At 37.8% G+C, this 23,689-nt stretch overlaps 2 protein-coding genes across 9 annotated transcripts in view; one reads left to right on the top strand and one right to left on the bottom strand.

Moving 5' to 3' along the window:
• LOC149313478 (vacuolar protein sorting-associated protein 54) overlaps positions 1–2,529 on the top strand; it is a 62,604-nt gene extending 60,075 nt beyond the window's left edge. The window contains exon 25 of the mRNA XM_089519166.1: positions 1,358–2,529. Coding sequence (XP_089375292.1) covers positions 1,358–1,463 — 106 coding nt within the window. The 3' untranslated portion in view covers positions 1,464–2,529. The remainder of the gene's footprint in view (positions 1–1,357) is intronic.
• Positions 2,530–2,576: 47 nt separating this feature from the next.
• LOC149313477 (UTP--glucose-1-phosphate uridylyltransferase) overlaps positions 2,577–23,689 on the bottom strand; it is a 39,204-nt gene continuing 18,091 nt past the window's right edge. For 7 of the 8 annotated variants that reach the window (XM_089519170.1, XM_089519167.1, XM_089519172.1 and 4 more), the window contains exons 4-10: positions 18,319–18,504; positions 13,476–13,609; positions 12,466–12,763; positions 11,699–11,896; positions 10,513–10,755; positions 3,946–4,050; positions 2,577–3,487 (exon numbers count right to left, since the gene is read on the bottom strand). In XM_089519170.1, coding sequence (XP_089375296.1) covers positions 3,380–3,487; positions 3,946–4,050; positions 10,513–10,755; positions 11,699–11,896; positions 12,466–12,763; positions 13,476–13,609; positions 18,319–18,504 — 1,272 coding nt within the window. In that variant the 3' untranslated portion in view covers positions 2,577–3,379. Of the gene's footprint in view, positions 3,488–3,945; positions 4,051–10,512; positions 10,756–11,698; positions 11,897–12,465; positions 12,764–13,475; positions 13,610–18,318; positions 18,505–22,958; positions 23,262–23,689 lie in introns of all 8 variants that reach the window. The other variant, XM_089519174.1, reaches the window with a different exon arrangement.

The raw sequence follows: 23,689 nt of genomic DNA, 5'->3' as shown, positions 1-23,689 counted from the left end.
TTGTTGGCCTGTTGTTTTTTCTGCTCAATCTTCCCACAATTTTTAAACTGATATGTGAGTTTTATGTAATGAAGATCTTGTAGTTCCAGCCTGTCCAGTATGGGCTGGCAAAGCATTGTAAAGGCTTTCTGGGTCTTGTGGGCATAAGCGACAAATGTTGAACCTTGTAAAACGGACACCTGGTTTCAATGATTATTCAGGAAAACTTGCAAAGAGGGTTGAAAATATTTACTCAAGTAAGAGCGGAAAACATCGCCAGGACACTGATTGTGCTTTGTGCTATTGTCATATATCTGACTTGTGGAAAAAAAGACTCTCTTAATGAGTGCTTATTTGATGCATTGTTATTGTTGTGTGCCTTCAACAACAGCAACATTTATTACGGCACACAGCCAGCACAAAGCAGTAAAAAGTATTCAGGAAATTCAAGGAAAATATGCTCATGTGTACACAACATAAGTAAAATGTGGTTACAACATTCAACCTCAGGATATAGGCTATATATATTTGCTGTAAGAAAAGCTGCTAATATTCTGAAATATAAATTTAGTATGGACATTTAACTAGCCACTATCGACACGTCTATTCCTTGGGAGATCGTTTCAGGAACATGTAATTTTGTTAACCCTTTATGTTAGAAAATTTTTAAAATATAAACATTTATACAAATTCTTATGTATTAACATAATCAGTCTGATTATACAAAGTTATATGGTATGGATTTAAACGATAAGACAAAAATCTTATAGGCTGTTTACAGCAATTGGCCATAAAATGTCGATAACAATTACTGCATATGTTTTAAACTTTTTTACGACAGGTGATAGCAGCTGCAAAAAAATGTAGCAGCTATAAAAGTTATATATTCACTACAGTCTGCAAGAAAGTAGTCAACATAAAATTTCTACCAGGTAGCTAATGAATAATTGGGGTTATATGAGTAGCACGTAATTCTGTATATAAGGAGCAACTAAAGAGAACATGACTGTTTCAATATTAAAATGCATTTTTGCTAACCACTTGTTTCCTAGTAAATAATAGTTTTCTGTAGAGGAAAGGAGGACATCAGACACAGAGCAAGAAATTGACTCCACAATATATAGTTTTAACTGAGGTGATGCACCAGGAGATACATAGTTCTATATCCTGATTTTACCCCCTAAACCTACCTCATAGTGTGTCCAGCTTCAATAAGATAACTGGATGTGTCCTCACTTGTTCCCTCCACTCTCTGGTAATGACTCACGCTTAAAACATGATAAATCATAACCAGGATGTCAGCCACTGTTTTATCTAGTGCTACAAGTGAGGGATTGGATACAGTGCGTCTCAATGTTTTTATTTCTGTTTCCACTAGATTGGTTACAGCAGATGTAGCTTTTTACACTGGAAACCTCCAAGCTTTGAAAGGGCTTCAAACCCTAGATTTAAATATGGCTGAAATCTGGGAACAGAAAAGGTGATAATCCACCAAGAATTGCCTGTCCACATGGGACGATTTCTTCTTTGCAGAAGAGGAACACTTGGAACCTAGAAGACTACAGTCTCTCGAAATGGAATGAAAATTTGCAACATGACTGACTTTGGGAGAGTCTTTTTAGGAAGGAAAGAAGTTATCAGTTCATTGTGCAATTTCTTCATTTTTTCTGGAACAGGCTCAGGTTTCTTTGGACCAAATCCAAAAAAATACATAGCTGTAACACAGCTGTTGTTGTCTAGAGAGTGCTCTGTAAATCTTTATATTAAAAAGATGCTTTGCATTTCCTCTAGTACAATGAAATTTTAATGGTGTCTCACCTTTATTTAATGATGGTACAGTTTGAAGATTCTTGCTGTTGAATTCTAGAAAATGTTTTCGCTATAAAACTATACTGTTAAATTATTTTTTTACAGATGTTTCTATAAAGTCTTGATTACCTACACAGATTCGTTAGGGTGCATTCATGTTCCAAAATATTCCTTGCATCTGTTCTGCATACTGCCACCAGAAGACAGTATTTGAAATACTTCTCAGATCTTGAAAATGCAGCTGTGGAGCTTGCCTCTGTTCATATAAGGCATGCCGACAGGATAGTTTCACTATTTTTATTATGATGATCTGGGATTGGTAATTTTAACTTTTGAACAGTTCTTACAAGAATGTTTTCCATGGACTATCTATCAGTCTGCCAGTTTCCCTGTAACTCCTACCTCCTATTCTTTCCCACCTCCCTATCCTATTAAAGTTATTTAACTGTGTAGACAAAACTACACTCATGGGAGCAGCAGCAATGGAGGTACAACTACTGTATGGGGGAAAATTATGCTATCTTTCAGGCTGGTACCTGCCTGTATTAAGTAATGAAGTGCCTGTGTATTTCACCTCACAGCATTTTACCTAAATCCAGTGAGTGCCTACTCTCGTGATGATTATGTACAATGATACCATGTTTTGTGTGCCTATGGTTACTTTAAGCAGGCATGCCTATCTGTTACCATTAGCAGAAGTCTTGTCAATCAAAAATAAAGCTGTAAAATGAGTGGTTAAAAGAGACCAGCTTCTTTAATGATATAAAACCACCAACAAAAGCCGAATATCCAGATAAATTGATACTCTTTATTTCAGTACTTGTACACATTCATGTGGAAATTTTGTTTCCACATCTGTGTCAATGCACAATTTCAACTGTATAAACATGAATATGCTGCAGAAGTGATCTTTTCCATACTGAAAAGTAAAATGGTGCTCTTAATAGTTAGAGAAATGCTAGATGATGGGGGTGGTGTAATAGTGACAGACGTAACCGTTCAGATGTTTCTTGTAGATGTCTTTTCTTTGGGTAAATGCAAGAGAGCAATAAGTCCATCCTTAGAGCACAGTGAAAGTGAGATATGGAACTATGAATGGCACAGAATGGTATAGTTTGAAATATTAACAGTAGGCAATAATGTTAAGAGTTACGTAGTGTACCTTTCAACAATTTACTTGTCTTGATAGTAAAACATCTGGGTGTTAGTATGAGTATACTTCATAGAATTGTTGCACTTAACAGCATATTGCTTCACAGCTTTTTTTTAATTACAAGCAACTTAAAACTTATTGAACATTACATGTTAACATGTTAAACTTCTTACACAAGAGCTGCCTGTCTTTTCTTAAGACAAACAATATTGCACTTTAATGATTCTGTAGTTCAGTATAATCTAAAGATTTGCATCTCAAATGTTTTTTTTTTCAAATAGAAGAAAATACAGAAAAACTACTTAGAAAATAATACTGTGGGTACAGTGTGTGATTAAGCTAAGTAGACCCCTGTGTACAATTCTAATGCCTATGGGTTCTTCCACTTGAGAAGTTCTAGGAGATGGCCACCAACCACTATTACCAGTTTGCATCATTTCAGTGGTCCAGGATCCGAAGATTGCCAGAGACTATTTTGTTCTCCAGTACTGCTCCTGGTGGGATATCTATCCTGTCACCATGGTTCGCAATAATGATGACTGTTCCCTAAATACAGAAAATATATTTAAATACGATTTGGAAGTGATCACCCTAGGCATTAAAACTTTCATTTGGATTTAATTAATTTCTTTTTAACTCTTGGATGGTAACTTTTGAAACATTTCAAACACATTTTGTACAGAATAACTATGGGCAAGCATGCAGTTCTCATGCAGCAATGGGCACACACAACTTCAGATGTGGCTTGGGGATTGCACTGGGAGATGTAGTTACAGGCCAAATGTATGTGGCCCAATGCAGAATCTTAGCTATTATTATTAAGTACTGTACCTAAAAAACAGTTGTCAGATTTTGCCTAGCAGTGTTCGTGGAATGCAACACTTTCTGCATGCTAACAAACAAAGCTCAAATATTATTATTAACCTTTATTTATAAAGCGCTGTAAATTTACAGCGCTTTATAAATAAAGCGCTGTAAATATGTATATGAACTGCATAACCAACCTTTAATGCAACATTTTTGCCAAAGGTAACATCGCCTGAAACGGTCAGATGATCCAATTCAAGCATATCTGGGATACTTTCAAATCTCCTCAGGTAATCTTGAACCTTTTCAGAAAACAAAAAAATGGAGTATGTTACTCAAACATTTGTATAGGATTTTTAAAAATAAATTGAAAGCAACTATATTGTAAATTCCAGAATGAGGTCTGTCTTTAAGGAAGACTCATGAGCTCTTGGTCAGAACTATGTGATACCAGATCAAAACAGGAAAAACCAAGAAATGATTTGGCTGTATAGCATAAAGAAAATTCAATGACTATACAGGCATGTTTTTGCAAACTGTCTTCCAGCCTATCCTACTCTTGCATTTGACACTGTCAGACACATGCCAAATAATATGGCACAGCAGATCCGTCTATCATTTTTGAGCAAGAGCTATCTACAAAATAGGTATAGAATTTATAAACCGACCTGTTCCAGGACAGCATGGAGTTAGAATGCTAAAGTAATATACAGTGGGCCCTTGGTATCCATTGGGTTTGGTTCCAGGATCACCCATGGATACCAAAATCTGTGGATGATCAAGTCCCATTATATACAATGGCTTATATAAAATAGCAAAATCAAGGTTTGTTTTTTGGAATTTATATATTTCTAAATTACTTTTAAGCCATGGATGGTTAAATCCGTGGATAAAAAACCCTTTGGACATGGACGGATGACTGTACATTAAAACTCAAATGCAATGTATGCCTTGTATTTATACTGAGTAGGATCCAATGGTAAAGCAGACAATACATGGTCTATCACACTTCTGCATGGGATGCCTGCAAGCGCTCCATGAACAGGAAAACTTTTTGTGGAAAAAACTAGCTAGAAATAAGATCATATCCCGCTAGGAAAGCTATCCTTGGAGGAAAAGGAAAGCTCAGAGATTTCCCATTCAAATCCTAGTTCCTCGTGCATAGACTACTAGAAATATGGCAGTTGTGTGCAGATTGAATGAGGCAGGCATGGGAACAATAATTGGGTCAACCGCAAAAATCGAGCTTTCAACTTGAGCTCTCATTTTCTTCATTTCTATTGGAAGGGGGACAATTTTGGATTCTAAAATGGATTGGTGGTAAGGCTTGACCTCCCAGAACTGACCTCCTCATGTGAGTAAGAGATTTTGTTGAACGAAGTTTGTGATTCAAAAAATTGTTTGTGCTTGGATCTACTCAATTTAAAAATACAGTCCGACCCCTGAATCCGCAGAATCGAGAACCATGGTTTCACCTGCCCACATCCGGGTGGAACAAGTCTCTCTAAGGATCTGGAGGTCGTCCAGTACAACTCTGGATACGCTGTGGTCAACTATATCTGTGGTTCTCACTATCTGCAGTAAGTCTAAGAACATACCCTCTCCCCCAATACATGAGTCGGACTGTAGAGAGGAGGGGGATTTGTTGGAAGAAACTTTTTAATACAGAGTAAGAAAGAATAAATTACAAGATTCTGCAAGTAGCAGAATCTTTTATCCTACTTTTAAGTAAATGTTCTTTTAAATTTTTAAATCTTTTATTTATAACTTTTATGGCTGGAGAGAGATATGCTCAGAATGACATACTCAGCTATTAAGAAGCTGCCTGGGTGGATTTATGACTGGTGGCCAAAAGAAAAAATGCAGTGAGGAGGATTTTCTTTCTTTTTTCTTCTAAGATGTCAATAACAACTAGACTCAAGATGACAAAGGGCAATGAAACAAAACGGTATTCTTTTGACTCACAATCACAAAAAGCAATTCCAGCAGACAGTCTCAGTTGTTTTTTTTGAAGAGATTAGATGGATGCAACAAGATGTAATGCAAGAAATATTAAAATCAAAGCAAGACATGAAATAACTTGAGAGGTGAAGGAGGATCAAGGATCCGACTGGACAGCTGACAGAGAATGTGAAAAAAATAAATGAGAAAGTCCAAATTTTAGAATTTAAAACTGAGAATTTAGAGGAGGAGAGATGGAAAGATCTGGACTATTTATTGGAGCTGAGAGAAAAGGAATCTTGTTTGAGGTGAGATCAATTCTGAAAGCTTCTAAGAAAGGTATTAGAGAAAAAATGCTCTGGCAATTTTCTTTTGAAAAAGAAAAACAAAATGGACTTTGAAATTACTGCTAGAATGTTACACAGACGGAAGGAATGTGGCTTTTTGGCAGATGAATTGAGAGAGAAAAGGATTTCATTTAAAACTGGAAGGAATTAACTTTTTATTGACTGAGGTTATAGAGTGAATTCAAAAATGGAAAGAATAAAAAACCTTATGGGAGATGTGATGGTTAATTTGCTTAGGAAATACATGATACCAAGTCTTGAGCCAGACGGTTCAGAATAGATTGAACAATAATGGGAAAGATATAATTTTGCAAGAAATTACTGCTAGAATGTTACACAGACAGAAATATGGATTTTTAGCAGGTGAATTCAGAGAAAAAAAGGATTTCATTTAGATGAGGGAAACTGGAAGGAATTAATTTTTTATTTAAGAGGTAAAGATTCTATGTAAATTCTTTGGTAGAATTTGAAAGAATTTTTGGAAAATTACAAACAAGAAATCAGGAGAAAGAGGAAGCAGGGGACACATTAGATCAAGATCAAAGACCAAATCAGTCAGATGATGAAGACATGGTTGGTCTACCAAAGGCTGCAGGTGTGGACTCTTCTACTCTCGTGCCTTCTATGGATTACAAATGCCTTGATGCGGAATATATATGGGGCTGACGCCCCTCAGAAAAGAAAAAAAGTATTTCCTTATTTGATCAAACTTAAAATGGATATAATTTGATTACAAGAAACTCAAAAGAAAGACATTAAATATTTACGTTATTAAAAACTGGGGAAGAATATTTTTCTGCAGCATTGAAAAAGAAAAATAGAGTTGTTACATTCCAATGGTTTTAGAGTTTAAGAGAAATAAGAGTAGTTTTAGGTGGGAACTGAATGAATCACTTTATCAGCATGAAAAGGTCATGGGGGGCTCGTAGAAATAAATTGAAAGATATGAAAGAACTCTACCAAAGATTACTGAACAACAAAGGCAGATTTTTAATGTTCCAAAAATGGAACATTTGTGAAACTATCAAAAAGATGAAAGTGGGAAAGATGCCAGGGCCAGATGGCCTGTCATCTGCGTACTACTTTTATTGCTGCTGCATCAGGGAATAAATTGTATTCTGCAGAGTGGAATAATTCCTGACAATTGGAAAGACGTTAACGTAGTATTGATTCAAAAAGAAGATCAAGACCTGGTTTTGATAAAAAAATTATAGGCCAATGTTACTACTGAATAACGACTATGTCAGAGGGTGGAGGAGGGGGAACAGTCGGGTTGGGGTCCCGCCCTGAACGAAGACGCTCTGGAGGACCCAGAGGGAGCCTTGGACCAGGAAGAAGCACCGGCTGGGAATGAAGCAGCTGGGCCCCGGGCAGGGGCGGAGGGAGGGGCGGAGCCCCAGGATAGAAAAGGGGAGGTAGCGGAGGAGAAAGGGGAGGAGGAAAGAGGAGCGCCGGGACTTGTGTGGCGGCCGGAAGACACAGGATACGAGGGAGAGATAGAAGCGAGGGTGAGTGAGGCCTTGGCTGCGGAGATTAATCGGCTACACTTCAGAGGTCCGAGGTTCGGCCCAGGACGGCGGTCTGAGGGACGTCTCCCGCCCGAGAAGTGGTGGCCTGTACACCCTACGGGGAACGACCCTGAGCCATATCAAGCTCGGCCAGTGTTACACCCTGGTCCCCGTTTGCTGTGGGACATTCAGGGTAGGTGCTGGCCCGTAGGAAGGAGAACGCCTCCCAGCTCCCGACAAGATACCCGGCCCGTCGGCGAGGACGTGGAAGCTGAGGAGGTCTAAGCCACGTGGTCTTATTCCGGACTCTAAGTTTGTTTGGAGGACTTTCAGTTTCAAGTTTGCCAGGCTCGGTGGAGAGAACCAGCCAACTGTTGGCCGTTTATTTGTTTAATTGTGATTAAAGTTACTTGCAGCATACTCTTGTCTCTGACTGTGGATTATGGAGCCCATGGGACCACCTCCTCCCCCTGAAGGGACTCGGGGCCCGGCGACAGACTAAAAATAATAATGATAATAAATGGAAATTAATTCTTTATGACTTTATCCATGGAGAACAGTGCAGATTTTTACCAAAAAGACAACTACGGGACAATGTTAGAAATGTGATAGATATTCTGGAATACTTACAAAGACATAATGAAAAACAAGCAGCATTGGTTTCCTTGAAGCTGAAAAGGCTTTTGACAATGTGAAATTGACTTTTTAATGTTTTGAAGAAGATGGATTTTGGGGATAATTTTATTAAATGGGTCAATTTGATTTATATGTCACAGAGTGCATAAATACTAGTTAATGGTGAACTAGCCAAACCCTATTCAAAGTTCTGAATTGACATCTAAAACAAGATGAAATATGAGTATTTTAAACTGAACTGGTGATTGTATCAGAAAAGCCTTTGGAATGTGCAGAAATATTAATTTAAAATTTAAACAAGTTTGGGGATTTGGCTGGATTTAAGTTCAATGAGTATTTTGTCCAGAAAGTTGTTTTGGTTCCAGACAATACCAATTTTGACAAATGATTTACCATTTATGCAATTGCAGAAGAATCTAAGTTCTTGTGGAAAGAGAAGAAACAAAATGTCAAATATAAAGTACTACATGATGCAAAACAGAAAGGAGGACTGGGTTTCCCCGATTTAAAATGTATTCTGCCTGTTGTTTGGTTGAAAGAAGGGATGTTCCTGCTCAAGGGGAAAAAAAGATTATTACATTTGGAAGGCCATGATTTGCGGTTTGGATGGCACAGATTTTATGGTATGACAAAGCGAATGTAGATTTTAATAATTTTGTGAGATGTGCCTTACTAAGAGTTTGGAACAGATATAAATTAAGGCTTTGACAGAGGATGCTTTTTGGGTCTGGAAGAAGCTCACTTTTAGAAGAGACACAACAGGCAAAGAAAGATGGTCAACTGATCAGGACCTTTTGAAACTTTTGTGTCGTAATTACAAAATTAAATCAAAAGAATTTACTTAAAAGAAGGGTATAGCTTTCAGTGGTTTTCGTAGTTAGTTATCAGAAAGATTTAAGAGGGATAAAAATGTTATGAACAGAGTAAATTAAAAATAGAATTGCATCTATGTTCAGATGATGATTGTGTGATTGGTAAAATATATAACCTTTTATTGAAGTCTGAAATGGAAGAAGTTAAATGTTGTATAATGAAATGGGCAAAGAATTTTAGTTATTATATCCAGATGGAACAATAAGACAGGATGTGGACACAAGAGTTACATTATGCTGTGATCTTAAAGAGAATTTTTATAAAATTATGTATTGGTGGCATACGATACCAGAAAAATTGTCTGAATTGTCTAAAATGTGCAAAGGGGGTTCAAATGTTTGTTTTGGAAATCTGAATATAAGGAAGGGGCATGTTATCATAAGTGGTGGATTTGTGAAAAAGTTCTGGGTACAGATATACACAAAAAAGTTAACACAGTGGAACTTTTGTATACACAGGGGATCCATCCCCCCCCCATATGGAAAAAACCGCAGGACCTCAAGTCCCATTTATTTCAATGGCGGAGCACCATTTTGTTCCCCTGGGCTTGTCATCCGTGTGAACTCAAGTCCGCGTATGGGGCAGGCGGACTGTATACAACTAAAACCAAAACTTTTTTTCTTGGATCTGATGGATGAACAATTGGAAAAGTACTATGGTAGACTACTGCACTATATGACTAATGCAGCAAGACTAACATAAGCCCAAAGATGGAAAAACTGAACAGTACCTACAAAGGAGGACTGGTCGATAAAACTGAATGAACCAGCGGAAATGGATAATTATCTGCATTGATTAGGGGGAAAAGATAAGAGACATTTGTGAAAGATTGGAAACCTATATGGATTTTTTCCAGAAAAAAAGACAGCAGTTGTTGTTTTTGAGAGTTAAGATGGGATTTGTGGAAAAAGTGTATGAAACAGCTGACATAGGGGGAGGTATGTTTGTAACATTTAATATATAACCACCAAAAAGAAAGTTGGAAGTCACTTTCTTACAATTCTGTAATAGTTTTTTCTTTATATAATTTACTTATTCTCTTTTAAGTTTTATCTTCTTCAACTCTTTACTTATTTTTTCTACTTTTTCTCTATTAATTACTTGTCACTTTTATACTTTTTATTGTATTTGGAAACTTTAATATAAATATTTTTAAATAAAAAAGCAATATTCAGTCTATCAGTATTCCTAGACTACAGAGCTAGCAAGACGACTCACTTACCTCTATCTAGTTAACCCAGAGGAAGAGGAGAACTAGAAATGGGTGTCATCACTATACTGGTAACCCACTGAACTGAAAACATATGAATGGCCTGCATTGCTGATCACGTGTTAATGCTGATCTGATGCCTAATCAGGTATTAGTGGTAATCTGTAATGGCCAAAGTTATATGCTGGTAGACTGGATAATGAAATTGTTTCCACAGCATTGGAGAATTGTTTTGCCCACTTTGCTTACCTTGGTGAAAGAGCTTCCCAGTTTAACCAGTGGCACTGTAGGAAATTCCCTTTTCTCACTCATTGTTAAAGATCCAGCATGAAGGCTATATAGATTAGACATCACAAGTAGAAGATCAGATGTGGTCTTAACAGGCAGGAAACGGCTACGAGGCACATTGATTCCCAAAGAATTCTCAAAACTTTTAATAGCAGCACCAACAGCAGTCTCCAGCTGAATAACATTTAAACCACCATCTAAAGTCTGGAAGAGAAAGTTTTATGTATATACGTATAGAAGACCCCTCCTCCGCTGCTCTGGCATGTGTGTATGTGCATATGCACGCACACACAATCATCCAACATGAGAATTCATCATGGGAACTTGAGCCATTTGTCTTGTCTCCCATATCTCTGCCAGTATGCCCCCTTCAAACTGTCAAAGAATAGCTTGGAGTCCAGGTTTCCTAGTTAAGTAGAAGAGGTAGGCTGGGAGTAGGAAGCATGCACAGCTCACCTTGCACCACCCCACCTACCAGGTAATCTGTATGCGCTACTCATCAGGGAAGAGGGGAAATGAGACCCTGTTACGGCACAGGGGCCTCCCTATGTGGAGCTGGACCCTTTTGTAGCCCATATGCTAAAGGTTATTCTCAACAAATTCATCTATCACTTGCCAATTGGGAATTACAATGCCTTGGAGAAGCAGAGAGCAAAACTACTGTATATAATTAAAGATTTTTTAGAATTTATTCTCTCTCTCTTTCACACACACACCACCCCAAACCGCCTACTAAACAGGAGACAACATACTGGAGGGGCTGGCATCTTATGGAGAAATTGGTCAATTAGATCAATGCCTTGGTAAAAGATCACTGTACTATACAGTAAATTAGTTTTTTAAAAAACTGACATGCACCATGACAATACAAATGAAGTTGTAAACAAAGAACCACAATATTTATTACTAATGTAGTGTTGAGATACAGAGTTTAATCTGGCTATACTTCTAAAATATTGAAAAAGTTCATTTCTAAAGCCATGATGGACAGAAATAGAGATACTACTTGAATTGTCTCTCCAACTACACATTTCAAGAAGATTTTAGAACATCTGATTTCTCCTTAACTCTCCAAAGCCCTCAAGGCTGGGGTGATGTTTTGTTTTTCTACTTGACTCTTTACTTTTAACTCTTTCCATTCTCTTACCTTTGGATTAACAATAATTTCCATATCAATAGCGTTTTGCTCCTGCAAACGTTTAATTGCAGATAATGAAATCCATAGGTTATTTGTATTGAATATCTTGAATTTTGAAACAGACTTGAATTCATCAACATGCGCTTTTGGCACCTGAGCTATTTCCACCAGTCTCAGTTTGTTTTCATACTGTGTAAGTGTGCCACCCTGGAGGGAAAAAGGAAAGTGTAAGTGAAATGGTATATTCTATAACTGCACATCAGCTAACATATAAGAGAGTCAGTGGCTTCAGTACAGCTAATCTTGCAAATTAAACAACTTTATGAAGAGGCTTTCAGGTGGATGACTTCTTCTACAGGAAACATTTAGTAGAGCCCAGAAAGAAAAAGGTGTCGGAATGGGCCAAAGAGTACAATAACTTTGATGGCTGTGATGGGATGAACCACATAAACAGTAAGTGCTAGTAAGTAAACAAAATCATTTTTGCATACAAATAGGAGAATAAAGAAAAGAGGTTAGAAGTTCCACAGAATGGCATGACAAGGCCCAGTTTCTGACCTGTCAGGAGGATATTTGCTTCCCTGCCATAGCATTCTGCAGGCCTTGAAACCTGATTCAAGGACTCATGAACAATGGGGGGAATGAGATTTCTATGAAACCAAACTGTTCTGTTTGGTACGTCAACCCTTGACATACAACAGATCTGATAACAGAAAAGAGATGCAGTCTTTAGTTTGTCAGAAACAATGTTTGTTAAAATAGATATTTCCTTTTACCTTAACATCTGCCCTTGTTTTATTGGTGACCTCCATAACAAATTCACACCGTTTTCCATTGGGTGGATTCATGAGGTGGTTAAGAATGTAGAGATCGACAGTGGCACCAAGATTATCTATGTTGGACACAAAAATATACTCCTTCCCCTCACCAATAAAATTATCCAGCAATCCAGAATTATAAAAACTTGCATAGATGTCGCCATGGCCTGGAGGATACCAAGCCTCTGTATTCTCTCCAGAATAAGACACATCTTTTGCTATTGGTAGTAAAGATTCCTTATTAATTCGTGGGTACCTGCAAAATAATACATCTTTTCAGCAACTAGCACAGGGGTGCCGCATGCTACTGGTGAAATGGAAACATTGTGCTCAGACATGCACATTTGATAGTTCTGGTACTCTTTCATCTCAAAAGGACAATTCTAAGTGGACCCACACAGGATTAAGATTGCATTTAAAAGTGGATAGCTGCTCATCAAAAAAACCTCCAGTGCCACTTGCCCCAAGCTCCCAAAACATCCCAGAAATCCAAGGAAATGAATGAGGTGAAGAAAGTGTCCCTGGATATTTGTTTCAAACTCTCCAGCTGACAGGAAGCAGACAAAAAACTGGATATTAACTCTCCCTTTTCACATTTCAAATAGCTTTTTTAGCAGAACATGTAAATGCCAAAATTGGTTAGAAATTATTTGTACCACATCCAAATACAAATAACCCTCTCCACAACATGCATTTAGCTTTTTATTTAGCTTGGCTGTTTCTAAACAGATCTTTGAGAAGTTTAAAATTGTAACAGTTTAAACAAACTATGGAGACTCTATTGCTAGTCTTTAGGGCATTCACACTCTGCTGTTCACAGCAACTGTGGGCAAAGTGCATTGTGAGATCATAACTTCATTTAGTTAACACAGGTGTTGTAGAGGAATGCTGGCAGCTGAGGTTCAGCCATCTGGAGGACCATTTCTTTGCCTTTGCCTGGTTTATTAGGATCAAAAGTGCAATCATACCTGCTTTGGTTGAAAGTGTAGATTTTCACACGACTATGGCTGTATTTTTGCAATATTTTTTTTGTGTCTTCATCAGTGTTGAAGGAGTTCATTAGAACTAGAGGAACATCCGTATTGTAGGTTTTATTTAGATCCTGTAGAAAAAAAGATTCAGTTAAGCACTACAGATTACCTTTCTCTCTTTGGAGTTCTATTCGTTTTGAAAGCAGATTTTAGCTTTACTCTGGCATTCCAAAAGCAAGGTGAAATGATGATGGAGGAAATGTAGGCAACAGTAGCCACCCCCATCTCTTTCACCATCTAAGCATGAAGGCTAATTTTCTTAAGAGCCTCTTAAGAAAAGATACAGAGGCTCATATGTTGTTCTGGACACTGATTTCCCAACATTCAATATTGTGTGGTGTTTCTCCCATTCAGAAAGTTGCCTGCCACATACAGAGTTCAACAAGGGCATGATTAGTGCATACTCTTTTCTCATACTTTTGGATTCTGTCAATATTTTAATTTTATATAAACATTTTATATGCAACAAAGGAGACAGGTTATACTGAACAGCAAGAAAAAACACTTTATGCCAGTTTTAATACCCATCTTGTATTAAGTGTGAATCTCTCAATATAAAACTAGTGCAAGAAAACAAAACCCTTTATTCCTTTCCCCTCCCAACATAGTCACTCTAGCACTTGCTGTACAACTGTAAACATAAATATCTTTTGACACTTGAGAAATCCTCTATTCAGCCATTGCTGAGTTTTTAAACTGCTCATAAAAATAAATGTGACACACTAAGTGTTCCTGGCATGTCTTTGTAAAATTTCCCCCAATGCCCATGCAATCCCACGAATAATATTAAGATATTGCAGAATCCTGCAACTCTGATATGCTAAACATTTTTTCACACCATTCCACTGGCAGACACAATGTCAAAGCTGAAATCACCCAACTCCAAAAAACTCATACACAAATAGTTTTGTTAGTTATGCAGCAAACGTGTTGAAAGTCTCCAGGTGATGAAAAAATTCTCCTTTGATGATTTGCATCCCTTTTTAATACTTTTGGCATGAGAAAGTATATCCTGACCTTTTTCTCCATTAGCACTGAAATTCCTTTTAAATGTCAATTCTCTATAGCATAATTAGGAATGCATGAAAGCAGAGAGAGAGAAAGAGAAATACATAATTCAACTGTAAAAGAAACAACAAAGATTTAAAAATCCAATGTACACCTCTTTCAGGATGCACCCTTCTTCACAAATGCCTGCATTGATAAAATAATCCTTTGAACCTACAGAGAGAATGAATACACGTTTAAATACCTATTCTGTGTTGCCTATTTCTCTCCCTCCATACCCCACCCCACCAACTTTCTGGCAGAAGATGCTAATTCCAGCTTTATAAAAAATATTTTCTGAGTCTAAACTCTAATCACCAGTGTTTTTTCTTTCATAGCCCTCCATAACATCTCTACTGCTGAAACTTGCATTCCCTCCCAAAAGATTAAAAGAGGCTCCACACAGAGCTCTAATAATGTACTCCTATAGATGTCTACTCATATGGAGATGCCCCACTGAATTTAGTTGGTTTCATTCCCAAGAAACTGTGTTCAAGACTGCAGTCTTTATCATTCCAATCTAACCCATAACCACACAGTGTAAATTGTGTAGCAATGCACAAACGTACAATGTACATTGCAAATGTAATGAAAGTTCAATGGCCACTGGGTGGTGCAAGGAAGAACCTCTTTGGTTACAGCCTCAAAACACAAAGCCCTTTCTAAAGAGAGGCACATCTGGCTGCTCCACTGTTTGCCTTCATGCAACCCTTGAACCCTGTTTTCTTTCAGCAGGCATTTCAACACTGCATTTATCCTTCTGGCTTACTGTTATTTTAAAATCAGGGCTGCAATATTAAATGGATTATCATCTATTCTTACAAAGTTCTTCAGCTGAAAGAGGCTCCCAGAGCAGTTTACCAAAGAACACCAAGGCCTGTTACAGACTGCCAAAATAAAGCTGCTTCGGGTCTCTTTGGAGGTATGCTATTTAAATGATGCATGGGTCCTAAGAGTCCGGAGGTCGCGCCAAAGCCACACTCCATTCCTAAACACTGGAGTGCAGCTTTGGTGCAGCTTCCGGATTCTTAGGATGCATGCATCATTTAAACAGCATACCTCCAAAGAGACCCGAAGCAGCTTTATTTTGCCAGTCTGTAACAGGCCCAAGACAGTCCCAATCTCAGACATATAATCTAAAACACAACATAAAGGGGTAAAAGATTGAGAGGAACAAAATATAAAACCTGACACCACTTCTTAGTTATTAGTGGTTAATTAGTTAACCAGGTAACCCCTTCCACATATTATTCACATTAAAGATTACATCCTCCCTTTGCCCTCCTTTTCCCCCTCTGATCTCAATGATGTAATTAACCATTGGAGATAGTTCTAGCATATCATCCTGAACACATTATGATCCCATCTGATTTTGGAAGTTCAACCGCATCTGTACTGACTGGGAGGGCAATCTCCAGGGACAGCTAGGACGTAACCCTGTCTGAAAGCCAGGAGAGCCACTGCCAGTCAGAGATGACAGAACAAAGTAGATCTACCCATGTTCTGACTCAATATAAGACAGCTTCCTACATTACCACATTGTACAAGGGCTCTTCCACGTAACCACAAACTCAAATTACAAAACTCCAGGTCATTTGCTCCACACATATAGCCAACGCCTCATTCAATCTTTTGTTGAGTGCACAAGAGGGTGGGGATGAAGGCAGAAGAACAGAACTTCAGATGGAGTAACTCCTGAGTTCCTTCGCATCACACGGATTCCCTTCACAAGAGTAACAGGGGAAAGGGCCTGTTGTTGTGTGCCTTCAAGTCGTTTCCAACTTAGGGTGACCCCAAGGCAAACCCATCATTTTCTTGGCAAGATTTGCTTCAGAAGAGGTGTGCCTTTACTCTCCTCTGTGGATGAAAGAGTGTGACTTGCCCAAGATCACCCAGTAGGTTTCTGTGGCAGAGCAAGGATTTCAACCCTGGTTTCCAGAGTCACAGTCCAACATTAAAACAACTATGCCACACTGCCCTCCAGTATTCATTTAATGCTCAGCTTGATGCTTTATCTTATGTGAGAACTCTTTAAAATGTTTTCCTCAGTGGCTCCCCTACACTAGTGATTTTCCTTCATTGTTTACTAATTCTAATCTGGTGGCACAGTGTCTTCATTACATTCTCCACTGAAATATTAATCCTGAGACAATGTTAAGATATAATAGCATCAGTAACAGTTACTGTTATTTCTCCCGTTCTATTACTCTTTGTCAATCTATCTGCTATTTTCAAAATTCTGACCAGTTGGTCAACCACATGGTCAAATGACAGCCCAGCCCAGATGCCTGTTGTGAATTATCTGTAGACATTAGGATGTGATTCTGAAAGCTAGCGTAGGTTTAGAAGATATCACCACCACTTCATAGAATTTCAGTCACAAGCAGCAAAGCAAAAAGGAAAGCATTTTGTGTGACGGTATTCAAGTGCAGTCTCCATAGTCCTATTTGCTGAGTCTTTAGGAAGCAACATGAACATGCCTGCTATTACCCATATACTAAAGCCCCTTCTTAGCATCATTTAAGTTCTTTTTCTGACATGAAAAATTCTGCAGTTTCATTCATAGTGTCCACCATGTTTAGCAGTGGCATTCTTTCATGTTACCTTGTTCAAAATATACTTTAATCTTTCTAACATTAAGTGTTTCATTCATCTTTGCATCAACAGGAGTTCTAAAATTAATAAAGAATTCCAAGCAGAAGTAATAGTAGAATATCCTAAACTGCTAATGAAAATACTTTTCAGCTTTAAGTAAGCAGCAATGGCAGAAACACAATCTGTTCCACACATGTAGACTAATGCCATCTGTGCAATCATCACTGCACAGACATGAACCTCAAATTTATTATGGCATGAAACCCCTCCAAGGCCTAAATCCAACTACTAGTCCCAACTAGAACACACCCATTGAATCAACAGGATTTACAAAGATGCTGGTTTACCAGTCAACAATTAATTTTTACCACAGGGGTGATCAAACTTAAGTATGTAAGTACAGTACTGATGTTAATCACTCTTTCTCTCTGTTGCACTATGGCCAGCAATTTAATATTACTGTATTGTTCACTGATTCAGAAAAGGGCTGTCACCAGAAGAAAGCCTATTAGTTTTTCCAAGGTGATATCGGATCATAATCATTAGGCCGTCTTCTTTAAACAAACACTTGTTTCTTCTGTTTTGTGACTTGTATTTGATACAGCTATTTGGGAAGGATAAAATGCAGAGATGTATTCTCTCATCAAGCCTCAACAGGAGATGTAGAGGAGAGCTTTTCCATCAGGTGTGCCGAAAGACCCACTCCACCAGTCTCCTGTCCCTGAACTGCTCCCAACAAAGAATCAGTATCTGACTCCCCCACCCCACCCTTTGTTCTTGCACTGCCCTCTTCACTCCTATTTCCTCTTCTATCTTACCTTTTAGACTGGAAGCCTTGGCATTTTTCATTTATCTAAATCAAGCTGCTTTAGGAATAATAAATATTTCCAGATGTTTTGCCCAAGGAAGAATCCCCAAATTTGCTTCAGATGAAATAGCAGCTCTGTGCCAAAAAGGTAATGATGCATCAGTAGAAATTGGCTGGGTCAACCTTAACATTTCTCAAAACAGACAGAAAAATCAGATGCACACAGGACTGCTTTTTCACTGACTTTTTAGTATTTGATCTCTTCCTCTGGGTAGCACCTGGAACTGCAAAATGCTGTAACCAAGAGAAGACCCACACCAGGTGACTCACCTCAATCTGCTGAACTGTCAGATCCAGGAAGGTATTCTCATTCCGCACACCAATAAGGCTTTTGGGGCCTTTACACCCCATACTGGTGCCCAAGCCACCATTGAGTTTCACTACAACCAGCTTGTTCAAAACTGAAGCAATGCTATCAGGTAAACCCCTGGCTTTTATCTTCTCATAGGGCTGTATCTGAAAGAAAAGCAATTGTTTCACGATTCATTCACATATGACTGAAGTAATTTTAACCTGATTTATACTTCTTACGTTTATACTTATTCCCAAATATCATTAACAAAAGAACTATAAATAAATAAAGTAGTAATGTTATTGTTCCAAGCTATGATTTAATGAGGTAAGAGGCACATGTCTGCAGCGATTATTTTGTGAAAGAGGTTTAGTTTATAAGGCATGCTAAGCTAAAAGTACTTCTAATTGCATTTTAATTTTGTTTACTGTACCACCACCATTTCATGTAAATTATGCAGAGCATAATCCTGGCCATCTCTGCTCAAAGGTATATAAGAGGAATTGAAGCATGAGAGACGTATTCTCACAGAGAGAGAGAGAAAGAGAGAAACAGAATGCTGTATCAGACTGCAACCTTACGGTCTGTGGAACATATTTTTGAATGGCATATGCACTTTGAACTTCACAAAGATGAGCTGTTTTTCAAGTGTCCTTCACGAAGATAAGCTGTTTTTGAAGTATGTCATTCTCCACTTGTACAAGTTTCTTACCTATCTTGTGTTTTAATTGCTATTTCAATACAGTAATATACCTTTTAAAAATTAATCATCTAAACTGCAACAACAGTAGAAACAGTAAAAATAGGAACAATTTAATAACAGCTTTTAACTTAGGAGTCTGAGCCAGTTTCAGAAGATTTACCTTCCTTATCACAAGAGTTCATTGTCGTAATGTCTGATCAGAGTCTAACATGGGATTGAAGTGGTTTCGCAATTTGTGATGTGCCCAAAAATTCAATAAATGGAACCCATGTTTCAACAAAAGTATCATGGCTTATTAGTCACTTGTAATATACCTGTAAGAGCTAACATGTTTATTAGCATGCTAATTTTGTTTAGGCTTTAATAATTTCACTTCCTGCAGCCATTTCACATTAGCTTCATGTGATTATTAACAACCTGCCTGCAAAACTTGCATTTAAAGACAAATTTCAAAATAATTTGCTAAGAGCAATGCCACAAATTGACTTAGATTTTTTTACCAGATTTCAATCACAAACTTTTCTTCCCTGTTCCAAATCTAGCATAAAAACAGTGTCATTTTTATTTTGAAAGCTTGTGACATACATTTTATGCATTTTGGTTGGCCTAATCAAGATATCAGTGTTTTGTGGATTTCAGATGTTCTTGTATTTATGTGGCAGGATCACTTCACTGAAAGAGATGCCCTTTCAGAATGGCCTCATGGAAATCACTAGGTTCCAAGGAAATCAAAGGGTTTAATGTCCAAGAAATGTATGTAGGCATTTGACACATATCTGAGAAGTCTACTTATACATTCTCAGAAATTCACACTATTTGGTTCTGTACATGAACTTGAAAATAATATGTTTTCACAATTAAAATACTGTAAACATAAATATGGAGACCTTCAACTTAGGAAGAGACAGAATTGTGAAATTTCTGGTAAGAGGAAAAGGAGTTCCATGTCACAAGGCTGAATATCACTGCTGCAAACCCAGGCTTTGACTGCAGATCTTCTCCAGAGCTTGGGAAGGTAGCCTTTTTGGAACTAGAAGTGCAAGAATCCATAGCCATGAATTATCATTTGCATGGAGAAGTAGTCCTAAACAAAAACTTTTCTAAGCCCTGGTTTAGCTATCTGTACAAGGGAGGGACAGTTTCAAGAAAGATCACATTAATTTTAATGCCTATGGCCTACTTCACATCTTTAATTGCTCATGCTCTCAGCAGCCACATTTTGCAGCCTGCTTTACTTCCTGCCCATCTCATCCCATCCCATATCTCCCTTCAGTCATCTGCCTGGATGTTCAGTTGGATTAACTATGCTATGGATAAATAGTGACCACTAGTTTTAGGACCAGAGAAGTTATCTCTGGGCTGTTGAACCAGATCTACCTTCTTGTTTACAAGTATCTTTGCCACCACAACCAACAGTTTGCTACAGGCACTGACTTACCCTTAAGGAAGTATGTGGATTTGAAATACTTTGTAATTACAACTGGAAATGGCAAGATCTTAAGAATCCTCAGGGCAAAGAACAGGACAGCACCTGAAGTTGAGTTCAGACATACCTCAACCTCCAACCCCACATAAATTGATAAAGTCAACAGGCTTTCTTTGCAATATGCCCCAGCAGGCAGAATGAAGGCCTTCACCAAAATCCCTGTTCACACAAAACTGTCCCTCGTCCTGAATTGTGAAATATTCCAAAATTGACCACATGGGTGGCTGAGACAGTGACACCTTTGCTTTCTGAAGGTTCAGTGTACACACACAAAAAATATGCACAAAAGTATTAATAATATTGTGTAAACATTACCTTCAAGTGATCTGTATAAGGTGAATATGAAACACAAATGAATTTTGTGTTTAGACTTGGATCCCATCACCAACATATTTAATTAAATAATTCAAATATTCCAAAGTACAAAATGTAAAGAAGAAGAAGAAGAAGAAGAAGAAGAAGAAGAAGAAGAATCTAAAACACTTCTGGTCTCAAGCATTTAAGATACAGGATACTCAATCTGCACCACATTTTCAACTTCTCAATGAACTTATGGTGTGCAACTCCACATCTATATTAAATGCTAAACATCTGTATTATTCTCTCCTTGCAGTCGCAATTAAATTATAATGTCTGAAAAAAGCACAATCTTCATGAGAACATACAGGTATACCAAGAAGAAGATGGCGATGGCAGTATTGTAACTTGTGCTGTGATATCGTAAAAGGAAGGAGAAGTAAAAATGAGACAGTTTAGACATCCAGGGGTTCAGCAGTTCTGCATTGTACAACTTCCTTTCCTTAGCACCCTATTCATGTGACAATTGCTAAAGAGGAGGCAGTAGGTGTTTTACAAGTTCAAGTGTAAATATTTTAAATCAACTTTGCATCATCCTCCACAGAAGCAGGAAGGAACATACTTTTTCCATAAGCCAAGCCTATCTTAGTCATGTACTTAACTGTGACGTAACTACATTATAGTACAGCGGAGGAAGTTGACCCAAGAAGGACTGGCAGGTATTTCATGAATACTTTCCCAAGAGTATGTTAAAACATTTACTGAAAGTGTGTAATTATTTACTTTCAAGGATACTAGGTCTCGGATACTGGAATGAGCAAAACTAACCAGTGTGAAATGCTATATGGGCAAGAGTTCTGCTACAATGGCGTGTTTTCTAGCCAAAGGCTGTGGTTTTTTCAAATATTGGGAAGACACAATTACAGCTGTCAAGAGAGAAAGGCTGGTGCGGGCAAACACATTTATTTGGGAGTAAGTTCTACTGAATTCAGTAGCAGATCTACAGCACTATATAAATAAAGCATAATGATAATAATAGCAGATTACTTCTAAATAAATCTGCCCAGGATTGTCTATGGTCAGGATTTCTGCAATCAGAATGTAAGATATACTAGGGCTTGTTTTATTTTTGGTTTGCATATGTTAATAAAAGCTAGATTTTAAGCTTTTTAAAAAATAAGTTCCCAGCTGTCCTCCTAAGACAGTGAAAGTACTTTTTGATAGATTTATTAACTATGCAAATGCCGTATCGTCAAAACAAGAAGATAAATAAGAGTATAGATTACAAATGTTTTAAAAGTTTATTAATACAAATAAAAAATACCATAAAATTAGTAAACTGAGTGAGATTTGAGCCATGTTTCTCAGACTTTCTGAATTTGAATACTAGTATTTTTAAAGTTTTAATTTTTTTAAGTTAGCAGTTGTGGTTTTATCACACACTAAGGTGCTTTCCAAAGAAACAAAGCTTAAAAGCATCCTCATGCATGGATCTCACAAACAGAAACTTCGTATGAAGAACTGATCGTGAAATGGAAGCCCTAGCAGATGGTGCAAATAGTCCACAAATTTCAACTAATACATGTAATCCAGTGATTTTCTTGTTTGTGCCTTACCCATTCTGAAGGTTAACTGGCTAAGTAGTCAGTACAACAGGGAGCAATTTTTAAGAATTCTTCTCCAATTAAAAAAAACAACCATCTGCAGACCTGTGGCATTATTTACATAGTTGGAAGCAATTTAAGTAGTGGTGTAGCACTTTGGGTTTGGCCAGTCAACCAATTACAAATCCATCTAACAGTTGCATTGTCTAGCCCATATTTTACTAGCTTGTTTGCAAGAATATCATGGGGGACCTTGTCAAAGGTCTTACTGGAATCAAGATACAGTGCACTCGCACCATATGCAGGTGTGTATGGGGCTCAAGCATACGTGGTATTTACCTTATGTGGGGGAGGACGGATCCCCTGTGTAAGGCAAGTGCACACTGTATTTTGTATCTACAGCATTCCTTTCCTCTACGAAGCTGGAAATTTTATCCAAAAAAGAGGTAAGATTAGTCTAGCATGACTTGTTTTTGAGAAACCCATGTTGACTTTTTGCAATTATGGCATTCCCATCTAAATGCTTACAGATTCTCTGTTTATTGATCTGCTCTAGAACCTTTCCTGGTATTGATGTCAGGTTAACCAGGTGGTAATTCTTTGGGTCCTCTTTCTTCCTCTGGTCCTGGAGACTTGAATTCATTTAGATTAAGCAGGTATTCCTGTACTTCCTCTTTACTCATTCTGTGCTGCATCTCCCCTACTGTGTCCTCTGCTCCATTTTCCTCAGGTTGAACATCCTTTTCCTTTTGTGAGAAGAGTGAGGCAAAGGTGTTGAGTAGTTCTGCCTTTTCTCCACATGATGGCCCTGCCATTTCATTCTTCCTTTTGCTATGGACATAACCAAAAAAGCCCTTTTATTGTTTTAACCTCTTTACAAAACCTGAACTCATTCCGTGCTTTTGCTTTTCTGACTTTCCTCTTACATGGGCTAGCTATTCCTCTGAATTCCTCCTAGGTGATTTCCCCCCTTTTCCATTTCTTATACATGTCCCTTTTAAAATTTAGCTCAGTTGAAATGTTTTTAGAAACTATCCTGGTTTCTTGAGACACCTCTCATTTTGATTCCTTGTTGGAACAGTTTGAAATTCTGCCTTCATTATCTCCCTTTTGACAAACTCCCATCTGTCCTGAACTCCCTTCTCTTTTACTATTCCAGACCACAGAATCACACCCAGCATTTCCCTAAGTTTACTGAAATCAGCTTTCCTGGCATCTCAAATGTGTGATTGACTATGTTTGGCTTCCCCTTTCCACTG

The sequence above is a fragment of the Sceloporus occidentalis genome, unplaced genomic scaffold, assembly GCF_023333645.1.
Source record: "Sceloporus occidentalis isolate IW3139 unplaced genomic scaffold, rSceOcc1.0.p SCAF_4, whole genome shotgun sequence".
Lineage (NCBI taxonomy): Eukaryota > Metazoa > Chordata > Lepidosauria > Squamata > Phrynosomatidae > Sceloporus > Sceloporus occidentalis.
Note: the sequence above shows the minus strand (reverse complement) of the source record. Positions and strands in the feature narration are given on the sequence as shown.